This window comes from Dryobates pubescens, chromosome 6 (assembly GCF_014839835.1).
Source record: "Dryobates pubescens isolate bDryPub1 chromosome 6, bDryPub1.pri, whole genome shotgun sequence".
Classification (NCBI taxonomy): Eukaryota; Metazoa; Chordata; class Aves; order Piciformes; family Picidae; genus Dryobates; species Dryobates pubescens.
In genome coordinates this window covers 40,096,174-40,116,395 of record NC_071617.1, presented here as the reverse complement: position 1 = coordinate 40,116,395, position 20,222 = coordinate 40,096,174, and the positions used below count along the sequence as shown (strand labels likewise).

Here is a 20,222-nt window from a genome sequence, read left to right as displayed (position 1 = left end):
CAGCCTAAACCTCCCCTGGCGCAGCCTGAGACTGTGTCCTCTTGTTCTGGTACTGGTTGCCTGGGAGAAGAGACCAACCTCCGCCTCACTGCACCCCCCTTTCAGGTAGTTGTAGAGAGCAATAAGGTCACCCCTGAGTCTCCTTCTCTGCAGGCTAAGCAACCCCAGCTCCCTCAATCTCTCCTCATAGGGCTTGTGCTCCAAGCCCCTCACCAACCTTGTTGCCCTTTTCTGGACTTGTTCCAGCAAGTCAACCTCCTTCCTAAACTGAGGGGCCCAGAACTGGACACAGTACTCAAGGTGCGGCCTAACCAGTGCAGTGTACAGGGGCAGAATGACCTCCCTGCTCCTGCTGGCCACACTGTTCCTGATGCAGGCCAGGATGCCATTGGCCCTCCTGGCTGCCTGGGCACACTGCAGGCTCATGTTCAGCCTACCATCAACCAGCACCCCCAGGTCCCTTTCCACAGTTAGTAATTATATTAAAAAGTACCACATGCATACAAGAGATTCTTTTTTGATCCCAGTGAAGAAGACAAGAATGAAGACTGCCTGATGTGAGACTACAGACTGGAAGAAGAGGGGGGAAAAAGCGCCTCTTGCCTTTTTTCTATCATTCCCTTTCACTATATCCAGGAGGTGAGCAGACACAGTTGGGGCTGAAACTCACACTGCTAATTCAGGAACATTCACCAGCTTCTCAGTTGCTTTAGCTCATCAACACTGTGATTAAAATAGTTCCCTCAAAACAAATCTCTGAATATCACTCAACACCCTCCAAAGGCAGACTGGCTCAGTTTTTCCTAAATTATTACTCAACTGTCAAATTTACTACTTCTCTTGACAAAATACCAGCGTGCATTTAGAACACTGTGCTTGACCAGTGCAGAGAAGCTGATATCGAAAGGGATGTGGCAGAAGAACTGGTACCCTGTATCAGTTTAACTGACATACTAACACAGAACGATTTTAAAGCAAATGTGAGAGACTGGAACAAACAAATTTCTAGTAAGTGAAGACTGGCAGGTGAGAACAAACTAGAACTTCTGTAGTTACGAGAGAATTCTGAATTGCAATTAATTTACAAACTCATATAAAAGAAGTATGAATGAGAATAGTAAGAAATTTAAAAGTAACATATTGCTACAGATGACGGACCCAAGCTCTTCCTTGTGTCATCCCCCACCCCCTGCCAACAGAAGAGTAGTAAAATACTTCAAAACTTGCTTTAAATTGGCTATGCCCATCACTGCCATCTCAAGGGCATCACACATCAATCTATATCACAAAAAATAGTCTAACAGCTCCCCCAAAGAAAAGATTGATTGTGTTTAGCTCTCAAGAGAGAAAAAAAATCACACCAAAACCAGGAAAAAGGGAGCATGAATACCCACCTCTCATTTAGGCTGAGTGAATCATCAGTTCATCTTAATTTGTACATACTACTGCATCCCAACAAAGACATCTTTGCTCTACTGTTCTGAAATTTAACTGAAAAAGTCTCAGATCTCATAAAGAGAAGTTTGTGGAAGTTGTCAAAGAAAAACTACAACACAACACCTACGGGATGTGTGTGCTACTACATTTTAAGTTATTCCCTGCATCTTTGGGAAAATACAGAATAGCTACAGAGGAAAGCAGTCTCCATGGACAATTTTTGCATGAATGATCTTTTGGACTTCATTATTGCATTTTAACCTAAATAGATTTTTATGTCTAGACAGCTCATTGCATTTTTCTTTCCATTTTCTCTCTCAAATTCTGTTTTAACCTGCAGCCTTCTTCAGACAATTTGCTCTCCTTAAGGTCACACAAGATCTGATTCAAAACATGCTATTCAAATGAAAAAATACTGCATACAGAGTAATCTTTGAGTATGTGAAAATAAAACTTCTATAAATCCATTCAAATACATGAAGAAAAATGGAAACTTACCCTTTGCTTAAGAGTACTTGATCCTTTTGTAAATGTGATGTCAGGGGTGTACCACAGTACTGAGAGCAGTAGCATATAACAGGATAATGACCATTTAAGGACCAAGACTGTAAATCATTGAATTTATACTATGGAGCTTTTTTTACAAGATAGCTTGGCAACTTCCTCTTGAAGCACTAATATCTTTAAAATATGACATACATTTGTATTGCCTAAAGTCTATTCCCATGCAATACAAATGCTTAAACATCAGCCGTAATGAACAGAATGACCTCTCATCAACAGAATTTGTTCTCCTTTGGGGATGCTACATAAATCAGTTACCAAGGAGCTGCCAATGTCTAAGTGCTTGAAAGCTCTGCCTAGATGGAAGTAACAAAATTAAATTTAGGATATTTTTGGATATCAGTGTCCAAACCCAAATACTGTGCAACCCTGTAATATTCACCTCCAAACAGGCACTTTATTACTGACTTTTATAAAACGTACTCCAAGATTCTAATGCAATTTTACACAAAACACAAAATAAGGAAATTATTTGCAACTACCAGCTCCTATTCAACACAGATGAATTCAACCTTCTATAACTAAGAAATATGAAGCTTGACAACCTTCCCCCCCACTCCTCCCACCCCTGAGAGTAACTTTTTGCCAGCACTGACAGCTTCAGCAGCTACTGCCCCATCCCTCTACTTGGATGTAAGAGAGATTTCTTTTTCTCTGGGTCTGTTTTCAAAACCAGTTCATGGCATGTGTACACATATCAATACAACAGAAGGATGGGATGAGAGAAACATCATCTAACCAAGGTCCACAGCAAATGCTGGATCTGAATCACGATGTGCAGCAGGCATTTGCTGTGGACCTTGACTGCATGAAGAAAGCCCAGAGAAATTTGTTTTCTTGGGTTCACCTCAACCAAGTGCCAGTTGCATCATAATTATGCAAACAGCAAACCACTATGAGACCTCAACCCTGGCAATAAACAGGCCAATAAATAGCTTGTGAGTATTTGCTGCTCTCTGTGGATACATCTTAATTTACTTTCTTGTCACAATTTATATTTGATATTGCAAGAAATTCTTCTGATGACCTTATCTTTATACCTGGTTGTGCTGACAGGGTGAGAGATTCCTACTCCAAATATGTTATTAATCTTTAAATAAAAGATGTAGAATTGAAAATTTCCCCCCTTTCACAAAGGAAAGGGTTTGATTTTAATATGTGAGGGTTAATATAGTGGTTTGAAAAAAAATCAGTTATTACTACATTTTCTCAGCAACAGAATGGTCAGAACACACAAGTAAAATTTCCCCCATCTTTATATCTCTGAATGCATCTAAATGAATACAGAAATGTGTTATAAAGATACATAGAGAACTATGCCAAGACTAACTGAAGTTGCAGCAGTCTTCAGGATAAGGGAAGAGCTTAAAAGAACAATCATATACACATACTATATTTTAAGGAAGCTATGATAGGCATTTAACCTAATTACTTAATTCTTCTAGAGTCAAACAATTTAACTGAGCAGAAATTACTTTCAGGATAAAGAGCAAGTCATGTTTAAGCACCATACAACTCATGGTACTTGAAGCATAGTATTTACTGTTTAAATAACACACATGGAAAATAACTATGCCGTTTTCTTCACCACTAAGAAACTTAGAAATGTGCTCAGAAACTTGAGAAAAATGAGGGGGGGAAAAAAAGAATCCTTAAGTAAATTGGTTTGAAAATGGAAGTATTTAAAGCTTTCTCTCTCTTACACACACACACACACACAAAATCAAAGACAACCCAAAACTCCCCAACAAACAAGCACTAAAAAACCAAATTAAACCAGCCCCCAACCCTCCCTCCCCGCCAGTGAATTTCAAACAATGCCTTGCGATTCTTAAAAATGTGCTGTTCTGGAAAGAGACCAGGTTTACATTTACATTCCTTCTCTTTAAACTCTATGTAATTAATTCTATTTTTTCATATTCATAATGCTTTTTGTACTTTTAAATTCTGAACGGCTTGATACTGCAAGGTTTTGTTTAAAAATAAGTTTTCCAATATATGTAAAATACAATTGCCTTCATACCAAAAAGCTGTGCTACACCAACAAAGACCACACTGATTGCCCTGGTAGCCTTCAGAGACCAAAGTGACTGAATAAAATTCCATGAAACACAGCTACTTGCAGAGGTTATTAAAATTGTGGCTTTTTATCTGAAGAGAGATTGGGAAGAAAAGACTTTGCTCCCCCTTTCCAAAAGAGCAAGCAAAAAATACCGCTCTTATTTAACTAGGAAAAAACTGAATTATTGCTTCCTATGAAATCAGAACAGGAGCATTTTTCTTCAAGTCGGTGTTTTCACTAATTATACACCAACCTGCATTCTTTGGGTGGTGAATAAGAAGAGGAAAATCAACAGAAGTAGTAATTCCCATAGAAACAATTGCCTGTCAAACAAAGCATAAAGACAAAAGGCAGAAACACTGTTTCAGCTTGAATGCCTTAATGTCACCATTTGTCATGCAGCACTTCCTCAGAAAACCCTGAAGTACAGTTAACTCCACTCCTCTTTACACAGCACACTTTCTCTGTTGGTACAGGATTAAAATGTGCTGGGCCTGACAATGAAACAGCAGAGCCATCGCACATTGTTATGCAACTCACTATCTGCAAGGGTGGCTTGTAGCTCCTTCTTTATTCAGCAAGTGCCAAGCGCATGTTTAATCAATGTCACAGCTCACCACAGTGTTCAGCTAAAGCCACTGTCATTCCTCTCTTCAGATTTGCCTGCCTAAGTTATGCAATGCTCCAAAGGATACCTTGGAATTCTTTGCAGAGGCTCTGAATGCAGGTGTGTGACGGCGTTCACACGATTGCCAGTAAAGCTGACTTCTTTTCATCCTTTTGCAGGCTGGACTAAAATTACATAGTGTGACTGCACGTAGTTCGCTGCATTTGGAATTACAGCATGTCAACGTGAGAAAGCCTCTTCAGACAGCTGCCACAAAGAGTAAATCAAAGGCTGGGGTTTTCTGAAGTCTTAATAAATAACTAACTGAATAAAACCAGGAGCTGTTTGTAGTTGTTTTGTTATAAGACAGAAAGGAACGGCATGCATTTCACTGCTCTGCATCATCTAAGGAAGAAAATTCCTCAATTTTAATGAGAATTAGTCAATGCTGAGGATCGTTACCAGAAAGGGGTTTACTGGTTTTTTGGCTACACTTGCTTTAACGGATTACTGAAAAAGAAGATTCTACAGCATTATTGTCCTCACTGATAAACTTCTTCATCGAGGAACTGTTCATGCTCCTGTCTGGTCTGTCTGAGTGAGAAGAGCAGCCCCTTCATGAAGATAAAAGCCTGGCTTGCCGCTGAATCAACGAGTAAGAAGCATGTCTGATGACATTTTATTCCTGATGCAATGTAGGGTAAGAAACACCTTTTTTTTTTATTACCTTTCTGTGAGATACATATGCTTTGATCTGATGGCTTTAATTAGACTCACAGCAGAAATGTTTATCTCCAATGATTAAAGATGTTTGCCGGGGGAGGGGGGGAAGCTATTGCACTATAAAATGTGATAGCAAGTCTTCAGTAAATTGGGGCTATCTGAACTAGTAGAAATCCCAATGAAATTTTGGTTTAAGGTTGCAAATTGCTGATCAACGAGGCTAAAACGGCACAGTAGATTACATATAATATCAGAATCTCTGCCACCAATGAACATAATTTTATGGAGAATATGTTTCTAAAGGATATTTGACAGTGAATTAAGAGTACAAGAGCAGATAAGTAATAGAGATGATCTGTCAACCCCACTTTTGCAACAAAAAAGGTAATAAATCACAAATGCATCTGTAAATATCTATTTCAAATCCTTATACAGAAATTTGTTACTATAAAAGTAGTACTGTGCTTTGGCATTCTGCAATAATAAGCACATACAACCACCTTTATACTAGAGAGAGACATTTTTTGTTTACTGTTGCATGGATGTTAAAAAACCTGATGTATTGAGCAAGTAAAAGCCTAGGATCTCACCTGCAATTGTCTACTTAGGGCTCCCTGGTCAAAAAAGACTGCAATACTGTATGTAAGAAGGCATATTTTCTATGTTCCAAAGGAGCAGACATGAGTATTTTCAACTGGTTTTGCACTGTGGCAGTTAAATTTTTTACAACAGCTGAAAATTCACATTATCTCCTAGCGCATTTTGGAGTATGGGATAATGCCCACATACCTGCTTTAACCAGTTCTGTGTTTCATAAGGAAATAAATTAGCCTGCTAAAGACAGACTTTAAATTTCTCTTACAATAAAGCACATTAATTGGCTTGAAGCAACCAGCTGTTTTTACCTATCAAATCTATCTCCAGAAGAATTAATATGAACATGTTCACACACACGACATTGATACAACTCTATAAATACAGCATTAAGGAATATTGTGTAAAGAAGTATGGAACTGCTTTTGAAAATACCAAAGCCTGCATGTTTGTCAGGCCAGATTTACCATTTGCTTTCTTTCTTCTAGCTAGCTGCCAGAATACTGGTGAAGGTATTTGCAGGAAAAATGGGGACCTCAGCCATCACAACACTGGAAGACGTAAAAAGGCAAGAGGAAAAGGAAGAAAAAGAAGAATCTATTTTAGCACTGCTTGGGATTGTTGGAACTGTGCTCAATTTATTTGTTATTGTTTTTGTGTACATCTACACTACACTTTGATGATATTTTTGAGTATCAATTGCAGAGCACACAGTGCAAAGACCAGCGATGGTAAGAATGATTTCTAGATTTAAAGCAAAAACCTCCATGGTCTGAAAAGATCATCAAAAACATTCCAGAGCTAAGTGTCTAGCTAAGGGTGATGTATTGATGACTGCTACATGTATCTGTGAGCCCAGTGTGTTAAATTATGTAAATTAAGGCAGACTATATTCAACTTCTCATTGATAAAAGATGAATTCCAAATAGCACTGTTTAAATGCCATCAAACATGCAAGGCAGAAGAAACGTAAGCAAACACTGGAAACAATCAGAATACAGAAAGAGATTAAATATATAAATACACATAAGCAAGCCCCATGATGCTTTCCATGGTTTTGTGCAGTATCTCCCCTCATAGCTGAGACCAGAAAACAGCAAAAAAGCTTTGATATCACCATAATTTAAGCTTATAATTTACACTAATGTATAAAAAGTATGCAAAGAGGAACACTGTTATACCCCAAATTGTAGTGTTTAAATAAAATTTCAACCATTGACTATATTCTGCAGCATTTTGTTAGTCTTGTGGAAAGCTGAAAAAGGTTGGATTTTATGGCCTTTACTGAATGTGCATTTGAAGTCATCATGCTATACCAATGATGTACTTTTCTAATTAAAAATCCTTTGAAGTGGTGTGAAAAATTAAGTTTCAGTACTTTCTAAAATGAAACATTAATATGCACAAATGGCAGAATAATATTATCCAAATGGGAAAAAAAAACCAACAAGTTACATTTTCTATATAGCCATTTTCAGAATGTGCTTAAAATAAGTCAAATACAGCTTCTGTGTTTTCATCCTGATGCTTATTTTCAAGTACAATAAAGTGTATCGCACAAGGATTAATGGTCATGCAAGGAAAACAGCCCAGAGAAGCATAGTCTCTCTTTCTGGACCAGGTGCCAGAGACATTTTCCCTTTTTGTATCATGATTGAGGCCCAGAATTGCAACTCTTATGCATACTTCATGGAAGATGCAAAGAGACTTCTGAAATTGATGAAACTAATTCCATGTTTTAAATGAAACCTATGTATGTCTTTGAATTATATCCACAGTTGCAGGCGGTCTGAGATACGTAAGTTTTTGTATTCATGAGTATATTTTGCATATATCTTCTAACAGAGAAGCTACTTTTGAGAATTGAAGATTAAAAACTGTGCAAAGGCAACACTGGGGGGAAAAAACCCAACACCACTGGTTTTTAATAAATACCTTTCTTAGGATTACATGTGCCACAGAGGAACAACGCAGGGGCTGCATTTCTGAACAATCAGCTCAGTTCCTTCTCCTAGGGCTGCAAAACTACATGCAGTCCTTCCATAAAAAGCAAAGAAATCTATCCCTTGTATAGGTAACAGCTTATTACTGTATATAACTTCGTAACTGCTAAACCAACTGAGCCTTTGGAAGTCACTTCAAAACAATCCCATGTATAACTAAAGTCAGGGACCTAGAACAGAATGAATTTGGCAATGATATTTCAGTCAGTTGCAGAAACTATGCTGTAAAACTGATTTATGGACAAATGAGGTGGAAGAGGGTATATTCTGGTTTTGCAACTCTGAGTCAATACTGGCTCAACCGGACGAAATAATAAGCAGAGGTGAGGCTGCACTGGAAGGAAGCATTTGCAAAAAGAGTATGTATTCACTATCCATTGCCTACAGCAGGTTTCTAGTACTGTATGCTCATTTTCAGTATATGAAGCACCAAAGCATTCTGTAAAACTAAGCTGCATTCTAGAAGAATTATGCAGGTTATTCAAGTTTAAGACTTCAGAAGACAGCCAATACACTCTAATTTTTCTTCAATATACAACTGATATCTACATACTTATGGCTATCGCTGCATTAATATAATACAAAGATATTTGAGACTGGTCTTAAAATGAGAGAATACAAAAACCTGAAAACTAAAGTATGAAATTCAGGTAGAAATCAGTGCTGCTTCTTTTGATCCTGAAGTTAATTAAAAAAAAATGTCAATTCTGTGAAAAAATAAACAGTTTTATTTCATGTCATTTCAGTGCATAGCTCTCTTCTCTAAATTGTGAATCAACAAGTACTCCAGCACTGGACTGGGATACTGCACCTGTTCTTGTTAAAACGTCAACAGCAAAACAGACAAAAACCGAACCTGAAGTTAGAACCAATTTTTGCGCGGAGGTTCACCATTATTCTTTTACCAATGAATGAACATTAATGAAAACTAGAGGAATATTACATTGTGGTGATTATGTTGTCTTCCTAAACTGCCATCGTACTTCTAATTGTACTTCTAAATATAGCAGAAGGTTCTGACCCTTAAAAGAAAGTTACAGAACAGCATCATCAGAAATTGTCCCAGCATACAAATTATATTTTGGTTTAGAATAGAAGTCTAAAATGCTCTCTTAACAGGTAATACCCATGCTCTATACTCACATGCTCTATCCTCTTAAGTGAGCTCCAATATACAGCTGTGATGCTTATACGGTTACTCAAATACAGGCACAAGAATCTTATCAACAAAAAGGGTATTAGAGCCACCTCTTATTAGACACAGTAAAAAGTCAATAATCTAGGGAAAAATCAGAATTTCACGATAATTCAACATGTACATTGAAGAAGTACCTTTACACCTTCAAAACCAGATGAACAAATATGTGGTACTCTTAGCCAAGTAAACTCAGTATAACAACTTCAGAGATCCATACGGGAACACAAGCTTCCTAAAGTACTCAACCTACTCAGTCCAGTGGAACCAGACTACAATACAAAAAGGTAAGCGAAAACATATAATGCCTTGGGAATCAAAATTATTTTTAGAAAAGAAATACCCTAACTTCAGCATGCAATCTAATGTAGTTCAACATGTGAGGTAAAAAGGCAAGGCCCACAAAGTATGGTTTTAATGGACTCAACAAACAAAGATATATAGAGGCAGAAAAAGAATTCACTATGTTCTCCTTCGACAGATTTGTTCACAGTACTTACTACATAAGATTCACATAAGACATTTGGCAGCATGGAGATGACAGCACAACTGCTAATAAACCCACAAGATCGGGGTGCAACAGTACTTAGTAAACTAGAGAAGTGCATTAAAAGCAAGTATTGGACTTTTACAAAGTGGAACATTTTGGTAAGTAAATAATCCTTTCAGTGGAGCCCTGATATGGAAACGCATCATCTCGTCTCAGCAGTCAAACCCAAAGAAGTCTGAGCTAATCTAACACCACAAGCTATGCTTTTGTCCACCAAAGAATAAAGAGTGAGTAAGAGATCTAAGAGGGGAGCAGGCAAGAAAGCTGCAGCTGAATTCACAGTATTATCTGCAAGACTGGAAATTCAAGAAAAGGCAAAATGCTGCAACTTGCTTATAGCAAGTATAGTATAGTATCGGCTTGACTTCCAAGGAGGAGGTGGTATCAAACTTTTCACTCTTCTGCTTTAAACAAGATTAAGTCATTTTAGGGTTCATAGTTTAGGGACAAAGCAGTACTGTATTTTGAAGTGAGAACAGGTATTGTGGCATCACTAGTAAATCCCAACTTTGCTGGGCTTTTCAATGTCCAAATCTATAACAAAACAGACAGTCCTTGTCCTAAAAGTAATTTGATTTTTTTTCCTGTTTCCTGAGTTCCTTCAACTGCCTTCTCTCGCTAATCCTTGTTAGCTACAAAGACTACTATTACTACTGCTTTCCCCCTCTTCCACTTGTAAACACTAGATAGTACTAGTCTTAATAAACCTAGGCTCATCAGTCAAGTAATCAGCAAAATCTAGACTTCCAAAACAGCTACATACTCTAGTTAGTGCAAATTTTATTGCTGAGCATTTTGTTCAAGAAGAGAAGTGTGAGCATCTTTGAAAGACTTCCTACATCAGTAATTCTGTCAAATGAAATGTGCTGTATATACAACAACAGTGAAAGAGTTTTACATGACGGCTTTGAGTGCAAAGTGCACAAATGCATGGCAATGAATACATGCTAGATGTTCCATGACACAGAAGCTAGGAATTACATCAATTTTACAAATGAAAGTATTAAGTCAACGCAAATGTAATAAAAGGGGAGACTGGACGTGGCACTTGGTGCCATGGTCTAGTTGTGAGGTCTGTTGGGACAGGTTGGACTTGATGATCCTTGGGGTCTCTTCCAACCTTAGTTATACTGTGATACTGTAAAAGAAGTCCAGTGATAAACTGTACACTTCTAACACGAAAGCTATGAAAAGCCTCAGCAATGCTGTAACGGGACACAAAACAAACAGGGAAAAATTATCAAGACACAGGGTGAGGGTTACAGTAGCTATCACTTCCTGTGACTAGAGCTATGATCTATCTTACATAATAAGGAAAAGTCCTTCAAAGACTGATATACCTTCCTTCTCAAAAAAACAACAACAAAGGCAATTAAGGAAATGGAAGTGGTCAGTTCACAATTTTCAAGGACTTCACAATCACCTTGCTATGATGCAGATGTGAGGTGCAGAATGTTTCAGAGTAATCTGGTTTGTAATGATCCACTCCAAGATTAAATTACACGCGAGTACTCCTTATCTGGTCACCATTCCTTTTACCTAGACCAGTCGAGGTAACAATACAGTCCATGCACATTTTGGGCAAATTAAGCAGGGACTGCAAAACATATTCATGCAACAAAAACCTGGATACATTTCTAAATGTGATGTAGGCCAATCTTATATTCCGATACCAGAACTGCTTGAGCCTTTTGCCAAAACAGCATTGCAAACAGCATACATCATACTGTAGCTAACTGAATGTGTATAAAAAAAACCCAAGATTCTCATCGCTCTCAAAATAGTTCCCACCTTCCATCACCACAGTAGTATCAGCCTACTGTAAAATAAAAGGAAATGGCGTAAGCACAGCTCCACTGCATGTAGTTCTTCACTAAAACATTTCCTTATATGATTTTATGCATCTGGCAGATATAAACACACACACACACACAAAATGTGTGAAGGTCACTGCTACTGTAACCATGGATAGTGAAAACTAAAAAACTACAGGAAGAATGCCTCCGAGCATCCACTGAAATCTGAGAAAGTTACAGACTTGCTGAAAAGTAGTCTTTGTCAGCATTGTGCTGGACACACCTTGTTCCCGCTGGGGTGCCAGAACCTGGGAACACTCTGTTAGTATCCTGAATGCAGTGCCCTAATTACAGAAAGAATACAGTTACCTGCTTCTTCCACATCAAAGTACCTTTTGATAGCAGAAGATACACTGGTATGAAAATCAGAATACCATGCACATAAGCATTACTGCTAACACAGTTCCCTTTCCTACTCCCTCTGGGTAAGCCTTCAGCCTTACTGGAGAAAAGGCACTTAAAATTGAGAAGCCTTTCCTACAGGAAAGGCTCAAATCTGGTTTACTACAGACTACTTACTGGTCTCGGAGGTTTTAAAAAATAAATTAAAACCAGAATTTTTACAAAGTCACTTCCATGTTCCACAGAACCACAGAATACCATGTTGGAGGGGACCTCAAGGACCATCTGGTCTGAACTTTCCTGTCAAAAGAACATTTGAAATGTTTCACCTATAAACACATTAAGTTAATTCTTCAGTTTTACAAGCATAGTACCAGAACTTAAGCTCCAGAGCTTTCTAACCTCTATCTCTTTAGCAACAGCTACGTTTTCTGTTAGCTATGTCTCCTGACATCGATAGTGATGCTTAGAGCCCCAGCATCACCTCCAACTCGCACACATTTATGTGAGAACTACTTGTTTGCTTTTCAACTAAACAGTAATAGCTGCATTGGAATTATGCCTGGCTATCAATAAGAAACTGTTTTCAGGGATTCACTTGTTTAGGAGGAGACTAGACAGGGTGCTTGGTGCCATGGCCTAGTTGATTAGATGGTGTTGGATGATAGGTTGGACATGATGATCTCAAAGGTCTCTTCCAACCTGGTTTATTCTATTCTAAATGAGAATAATCATGACAAGAAGACATTCTCTCTGAAAGTCATCATTTCTACGAATTTCCCTCTCATACTGATGCTCTACTATGTCTTCAAAGAAAATCTTGATTTATATTAGCCTGCAAATTTGGCTGGTTGTTTTTTATTGCTTGGGGTTTTTTTTGTTGTTGTTGATTTTTGCTTTTTAAATCCAGAAGAACATTGTTAATTCTAGTTTTATGCACAGGCTTTTAACAAATGCAGCAAGAAACTTTCAAGACTACTGCATGGATCAAAGCATAACCACCTTCAGATTTTACAGATCTAAATTCCAATAGAAATAACCACATACTTTGTGAACTTGTAATCAGAAGAGTAACAGCTCTTCTCTGAGAAGCAAGGTTTTACTTTGCTTTAATATACTACACATTAATAGCTACACATCCATTTAGGAAAAAGAAGTATCGACATTGTTCACTCTACTAATTGTTAATTCACAAGCACAGCATTTCAACATACCTTGCCAAGCACAAGCAACAGTAGTTGAGCAGTAGAAAACATACCCCAAATGAGCATTTCCCAGTGCAATTTTGCCTTTTCTTTTTACTTTTGGAAAAAATGGTGCCTAAAAAATCCAAGCTAGTTTGAACTTCTTGCCATCAGTCATATATTTCATATCCTCTATCAGGCGTGACTGTTTCTCTTCAGCTAAAAGGTGACTAATATAGACAGATAGGTTTTTTCTACTGGAAACTGCAAAATCTAATTTCAACAGCTGCAATTCCTTTATAACTCAAACCAACAGCTTCATCCTTTAGATAACATTTTTGCCAGGTCTCTCAAAGAATTCTCCTTCCTACTTCAACGAAAAAGTATTTGTTAATACCTGTTAGAAAGTTAATTTATTGTTTTACTTTATAATGTAAAATAATGTAGTAAATTCTATTTTGATCTACAATAACAAGTCTGGTGTATAAGCTGCAGTTTGTTTTCCTCACTGTAATATGTGCAAAATAGAACCAAGTCACTAATTGCAAAATTAGGGAGAGGTGTCAAACTGTGGACTGGTAAGTGAAAGATCTTCATATACTTCTTTTTACTATAAGGCTTTAGCAGAATTTTTGAACTATTTCCATCGTACAACATTATATAATGCTCTTGTTAGTACAGATTAGAAGAGCCATGTTCTTGTTTTAGGCCTACACAGATTTGTAAATACTTCAGACGTGGATGGTTTCCTTTACCTTGGAGACAAAATATACTGTGTAACTCAACAAGAAGATACAGCATTGTTTGAAGAACTTCACATCACCACACCCTACAACCAGCAACCAAGAGAACGGCAGTAACGTGACAAGACATTTATCAGTTACTCCAAAAACAGCACAGGCAAAATAAAGCCCACAAACTAATTATTCAAATTTGGAACAACTCCTGCTGCTACTGAAGGATTAAATCCATTTTAACAAAGTAACCGAACAACCATCCAACCTAAGGCTCAGGCAGTGTTAAAAAACTTCAGGCTGACAGTTACCTGAAGGAAAAAAAGAAAGTTTATTGATACCTTCACAGTAAAGCCTGTCATCTAGAGAGACCGAACACAAATCACCAACAGTCTGTTGTGCTGCTGTCAGATCCACACAGGCATTTGCTTAACTTACAGTGCTTGACACTACCTTGTAAAACTGAAACGGTTTCCACAGCAAACAAGGTGTAACATACTGGACAAAACCATGAATTTGTTTTAAAATAGAGTACAAATGTGATGACACAAGTCACTGTTTTTCCCTTTAAAAAAAAGGAATTATTTGTTTCCATATACTTAAAATACTTTGAAGTTTTGAAATGAGGCTTAGTTCTGTACTTTCTAAATAAAGCACTAAAAGCTCTGATCAAAGTATTGTCCTAGTATACACACCATTTACCAGCTGCAGGCACACACTTACTCGATGGTCTTACAAAATGAACATACTTCTTCACATTAAGTTTCAAGGTTTTGTAAAAAGTACTCTCCACATATCTTCTGTAGAAGAACTAAAATGTAAACTTTTCAGATGGAAACACCTGTTTACTGTTGGTTTCCAATTTAACAATTAAATTACAAAGAGATTAAAACAGCAAAGTTTAAATCCTCAAAGCAAGTAAGCATTTCAATGAGCGCTACAGTTTTGTTTTCTAAGGCTCAAGCGAATGTTCCATTGGTACAATTCTAAACTGACAAATGTACTGAAACTACCCAGAACTACCCATTGCTTACACAAAAAGTTATTGACAGAAATAAGCCAACTTTGATTTAGAAGGAGACAATGGCACCTTACCTGAATCGTTGCGGAGGTACGAAGACATAGCTGGGATGAGGCAAGATTGACTGAGTAACTCCAGGAGAACAGATGGAAGAGCACTGCTGTTTTGCCCTCTGCCCTCATGGCTAGTCTGGGTCTCTCCATTTGATGTACTCCCTGCAGGATTTATGTAACTGGCAAGAACCTGAAATGCATAAAAATACGTACTTAAAACTGATTTATTTTAGGCAAAAGAACTTTGACTTTCCTCCCTTAAGACAGACACCACAATACTTCATTAGCTACTTTGCTAATTCAGTAGTGGTATTTATTTCAGCAGTCCCAAAAGTGTCTCAGAGAAATATCGATGCAGTTGTTAGACCACAATTCCAACCTTGACCAGTGATACGACGATTATAATTCTGAATTACTTTAGCAGATCAATTGATACTAATTTTGACAAACCTGCTGGAGTTACTCAAAACAGGAGTTTGCCAGCTCACTCCACTGAGAATGCAGCTCATCAGTCCCGCTCATTTTAGAACACCAACTACCAACACTATATTTTTAGTTTTTTTTTTTTTCTTTTAACTGCAAATGTTTCAAAATCATTTGTTATTTACAGATGAAGCAACAAACAGCTTAGAGTGAGCATAACAGTTACTGGGAACAACCACGTGGCTCATAAACAAAATGCAGCCCTTTCCTCAGTGACAGTAAGGGAGTCATCTCACAATTGCACCTCCTTGCCCCAAGGTGGTTCTGACTGAATTCACAGGCCCTTACCATGTGTTGTAGACATACAACCTAATGCATTTCCCTGAGTCTTATTTGTGCAGTTGTACTCTCAAATTTATTAACTTCAAAGCCTGAAAGGCTGCATTACTTGAAGTCACATGGGGTCTATTCACCTTTTTAGCCTCTTCCTCCTCTTTCATTCTCTCTTTGCTCTAACCCCATTATCCATGGTACTTTATTGAAACATCAGCACTCCATACAAGAGAACTTTTCTGAACAGAAGAAGGGCCCAGGAAGAGTCTGCTGTATGACAGACATCTTCAGCAAAATGCTGAATAGTTCTCTGCTACTTCTTCCAACTGCTGACTGTCCAAAGCAAATGCCTCCTTTCTTCATGACTGACACAGTTTACAGCTAAACCTCTGCATGGGTTAATACAGAACACTGCCTAGAAACTTGGCCAAAGTAAATAATGTGATGTTCCTCTTCCTCACTTCAGAAAATTGGTTTGGATTTCATTTCTTTTGCATTTTCAAGGGATGTGATATTTGTGCCTCATAATGTCTCCTAATCTACAGTGACTGAAATAACTAATTACATTAAAATGTTATCTTCTTCAGTCAGAGCATGGGCATTTTCAGAATTTCATCTCCTTTGTACTCTACCCTAAGCAGTTAGGTTAGCTAATGTACTTGAGCTAACAGTTCTGCAAATGCTGTTTTCAACGAGTAGAGAGAATCTCATCTTCTCTACAGTGACCTAAGGTAACAGGGGTTGGTGCATCTCACAAAAGACCGAAAGCATAATTACACAGAACTTTCTTCTCCTTAGCATCACAGTTTTACTAAGATCTTGATGCTTACTGGTGACTTACTAGTGTCATTTAATTGACATACTCATGGTTTTCCTGTATGTCCAAGGGGGATTTTGCTACACTGGCAGAACACATTCATGGACACCAGCAACAACTACGGGCATTTCCTTAAAGCAGAGCAAAAATCTGTGAGAAATAAAGAGGCAAGATTCATCAGCACACAGAACAAAATACCTATTTCTGTGTCCTCCTCCATTTATTTTTGACTGAATGCAGTGAGGTTGACAGAGATATGTGACAGCTCCAGGAAAATACACTGGAATGCTGCTTGGTCCACTGTCTGTTCAGAACTGTCACCCAAGCTTACCCACGTGTGTTTTTTTATGCAGCGCCCTTGTGACGGCAAAAAACAGCCTCACTGAAAATACGTCATGTAGACAGGTGGTTGTAAATTATTTTTTGCCCCAAATATCACAATTATTCTGCTATATGACTGAAAAAAATACAAGCTCCATTTGCATTTTCCAGTCCTAATGCTTTAAGTGTTCGTCATTCATCAAAATTTCATTATTACACACCTGTAGGAGGCAGGTCACATGCTCCTCTTCTAGCCTTTGCTTAGTCAAAGCTTGTTCAACATCCCATCCTGAGGCTGTGGAGCCTGTTCCAAAACCTGTACCCTTAGCCCAGTACAACTGCTGTTCTTCTGTTGATGCACTGCTGTGTGTACTTGAGACCTGTGGCTAAGTTAAAACAAAAAGAAGTTGCAATAGTATCTCATTTTTCATCTCGTGAACACTGTCTTTAGAAAGACTTTGTCCTGCAAAAGAATGCAATCCCAACTTAGTAACTTCATACACATATCATCCAGTAAAATTCAAAGCTTTAGATAGGAAAGACTGTCACATACATGGAATTCTAGTACAGGACAGTGCTAAATTCTTCAAAGTGACTCCTTAATTTGACTAGGACTATAAACCTGCTTTTCTTCTTTTACGAGACTATCACTGCTTCAATGATGAAAGATGTTAAAATGGCACTTAATCACTATCATGCTAAACATCACAGCTCTGTGTTACTGTTGAACACTTAGCCCAGTTTACTAACATAACAAGATGAAGGGGATGGGAACAGGAATGTTACCAAAAAAAAATGCACAACTGAAATGCTCAAGCATGTGCTGATCCTGAATGAATGTTCCAAAATAGCAAGAGGTGCACGTTACATGTGTAACACTGACACATGATCTCTGGGTCACTGAAACACACTACCTCCTCTCCAGAAAAGAGGGGAAAACACCTTATCCTTAAAATCTTCTCAGAGAGCACATTTTCCAGAGGTGCTTGTATGGCTTTTTCCAGTAGTCTGCCTCGTTGCATTTTACTAATTTAACTGCAATGTGATATTCCTTAGCCCTTATCCAACTATTTAAGTATTTAATGTTAATTTTCAAAGTTTAATGGATCTTTGGTGAAAAGGATACAGCAAGAAACCCTTCAATTGGCATTTTTTTTAATGAGTGCTTTCCTAATCATCTATTTAGCACCATAAACAAGTAACCTTATTTTCCAAAGTGATGAGCACTTGCTATTTTTATTAGAGTTACTCAGTGACAATTAGCCTTAAGGAAAACAGGTCTTGTCAGTAGGTGCCCAATTTTAGTTTGCAGTATTTCATTTACAGCTCTAAAAAGCTTTGTTTTCTGTTCAGATCTGTTCGTCAGTGACTTTGTTAAAGACAATGCTTGAAGGAAAGAAATTATGTACAGACAGACTGCAATGGTAAAAAAAAAAGTTATCACCTATGAAGCACCTTACTGCCAGTAGTCTGGAATCACCATTTAACTAGTACATTGAGAATGTATTGCATCTTGGTGATGAAATAGCTTAGGTGGTTATTCTCATATAGACATTACTAATTACATCACTCATGAACACACTGTGCCTTTAATGCCCGAGGGAACTGTCATGAACACTGACTCAGAGCACTTAAGGGAAGCTTGGGCCCAGAAATACAAGCCTCACCTGATGAAGGTGCATTATGAGCAAGTAACCTGTTTAAGGGGTCAGGGAAGAACCAAAGCTAAGATAAGAATTAATGGTTGCCCTTTCCCTCCTAAAACCTTAAAATGCTAAGGTGTTAATGTGTCAGCAACCTGATATTCCATTAAAAGCAGAATATCTCATCTCCCTCTTAGATTTGACTAGCCATTAAAGTGAATTATTTGCAGGCACAGCTTCATCTCTTCCTTGCTCAACCTCTCATCAGTGTCAGAGCCACTAAAATATGGACAGCCCTATATTTTGCAGCTACTTAGACGTATTTAGCCACCAGGAACCTTTTCGCACAAGCCTCTGAAACACACAATGCTGCAGGACAAGTCTTTCATACTTTTTTAAACACTTTTATAGACACTTGGCAGGTTATGCAGAAATGGTTAATCATAATCTTAAATTCAGGGGACACATGTTCTGAACAGAAGCTGGTATAATACAAGAAATACCTTGAAAATTTTTAATTTTGGAGTATCACTTGGGATCTTCAGCTCTATGGAAAATTTTTGTCTTTAGATCTCATTTCTCCACCAGTAAAAAGGGTATTTAAAAAGAAAAAAAGCAAACACCAAACAAAAAACCATGACTGAATTAATTCATTCATTTTCACAACTCATTTACGTTTGTGAAGCACTTAAGAAGAACTAATTTGCAGCCAGTAGAGTTTAGATGATGAATGCTAAATAAGGTAATGAGGTCATGCTATCTAATGAGGATTAAAGAACCACCATCCATTGAGCATTATGCCTCTCATGTACTGAAATATAAAGTCCTGCAGAAAAAAAAGTGATAAAAGTGATTACAACTTAATGTCTCATCGCAATGCTGGTTAAATTTCATGATTACTAACTTTATTTGCAACACGCAAGGAAAATTTCTTAACTACTTTCCATTATTTTTTTCCTTTGTTCAAATGCCCACTCCGCAAAAATTAAGACTATAGTCTAAGAAATGAGATTATTTTCTTCTTTGTAATTAAAACTCTTCTCAGTGGCAATTATTCTGCTGCTAAACTTACCTCTGCCTGGTTGGGACTAGAGTTGGGCACTCTTGGTGCGTGATGGCTTAGAGCAGACAGACAAGCAAGGATAAGATGTATAGCCCCAATCTCCAATGCCATCCGCCTAAGCAGTACTCCATCATCAGTAGTCAGTGGTGTTGTGCTGAACAAACTGCGCAGCACATGGAAGGGCAGAGTTGGAAGCACGTTTGCTGAAGGTGACTGAAGGATATGACCTAGATTGAAGAAGAAAAATATCAAACTCAGATTTTCTTTCAGTAGTTCAATAAAGCCTATTAATATCTGCAGTAGTTTATAAACAACACATACAGAAATCTACTAAGGACTTAAAACATTTGCCTAGTAAGCAACCTAATATTAGCTTTTTCTTCACACACAAACAAAACAAAACAAAAAATCAGCAAAAGAGTGCAGAAGGAAAAATGTTTCTTTCCTTGATTATTTTGGTTAAGAACCGAAGTAATAAAATCTGATTCACCATTTACAGGGAGAAAACTAGGTTTGCTAATAATAGTGAGCGTAATTCTGTATTTGATTACAAGTCAGCTTGTGTTTCTGAATGAAGAAAACTAAGGTAGTTCAGACTACTGAAAAACAAAATAAAGACAACAACAAAAAACCCCAAACCAAACCACAAAACCAAAAAACCAAAACCATTCCAACAATAGCAAATTAGGTCAGCTAA

The 20,222-nt window shown here is 37.7% G+C and overlaps 1 protein-coding gene across 2 annotated transcripts in view; it reads right to left on the bottom strand.

The window, feature by feature from the left end:
- The window catches only part of BIRC6 (baculoviral IAP repeat containing 6), a 179,905-nt gene that overhangs the window by 42,193 nt on the left and 117,490 nt on the right, over nucleotides 1-20,222 (bottom strand). For both annotated transcript variants that reach the window (XM_054162362.1, XM_054162363.1), the window contains exons 63-65: nucleotides 19,535-19,752; nucleotides 17,041-17,205; nucleotides 14,947-15,115 (exon numbers count right to left, since the gene is read on the bottom strand). In XM_054162362.1, the coding sequence (XP_054018337.1) occupies nucleotides 14,947-15,115; nucleotides 17,041-17,205; nucleotides 19,535-19,752 (552 nt within the window). The remainder of the gene's footprint in view (nucleotides 1-14,946; nucleotides 15,116-17,040; nucleotides 17,206-19,534; nucleotides 19,753-20,222) is intronic.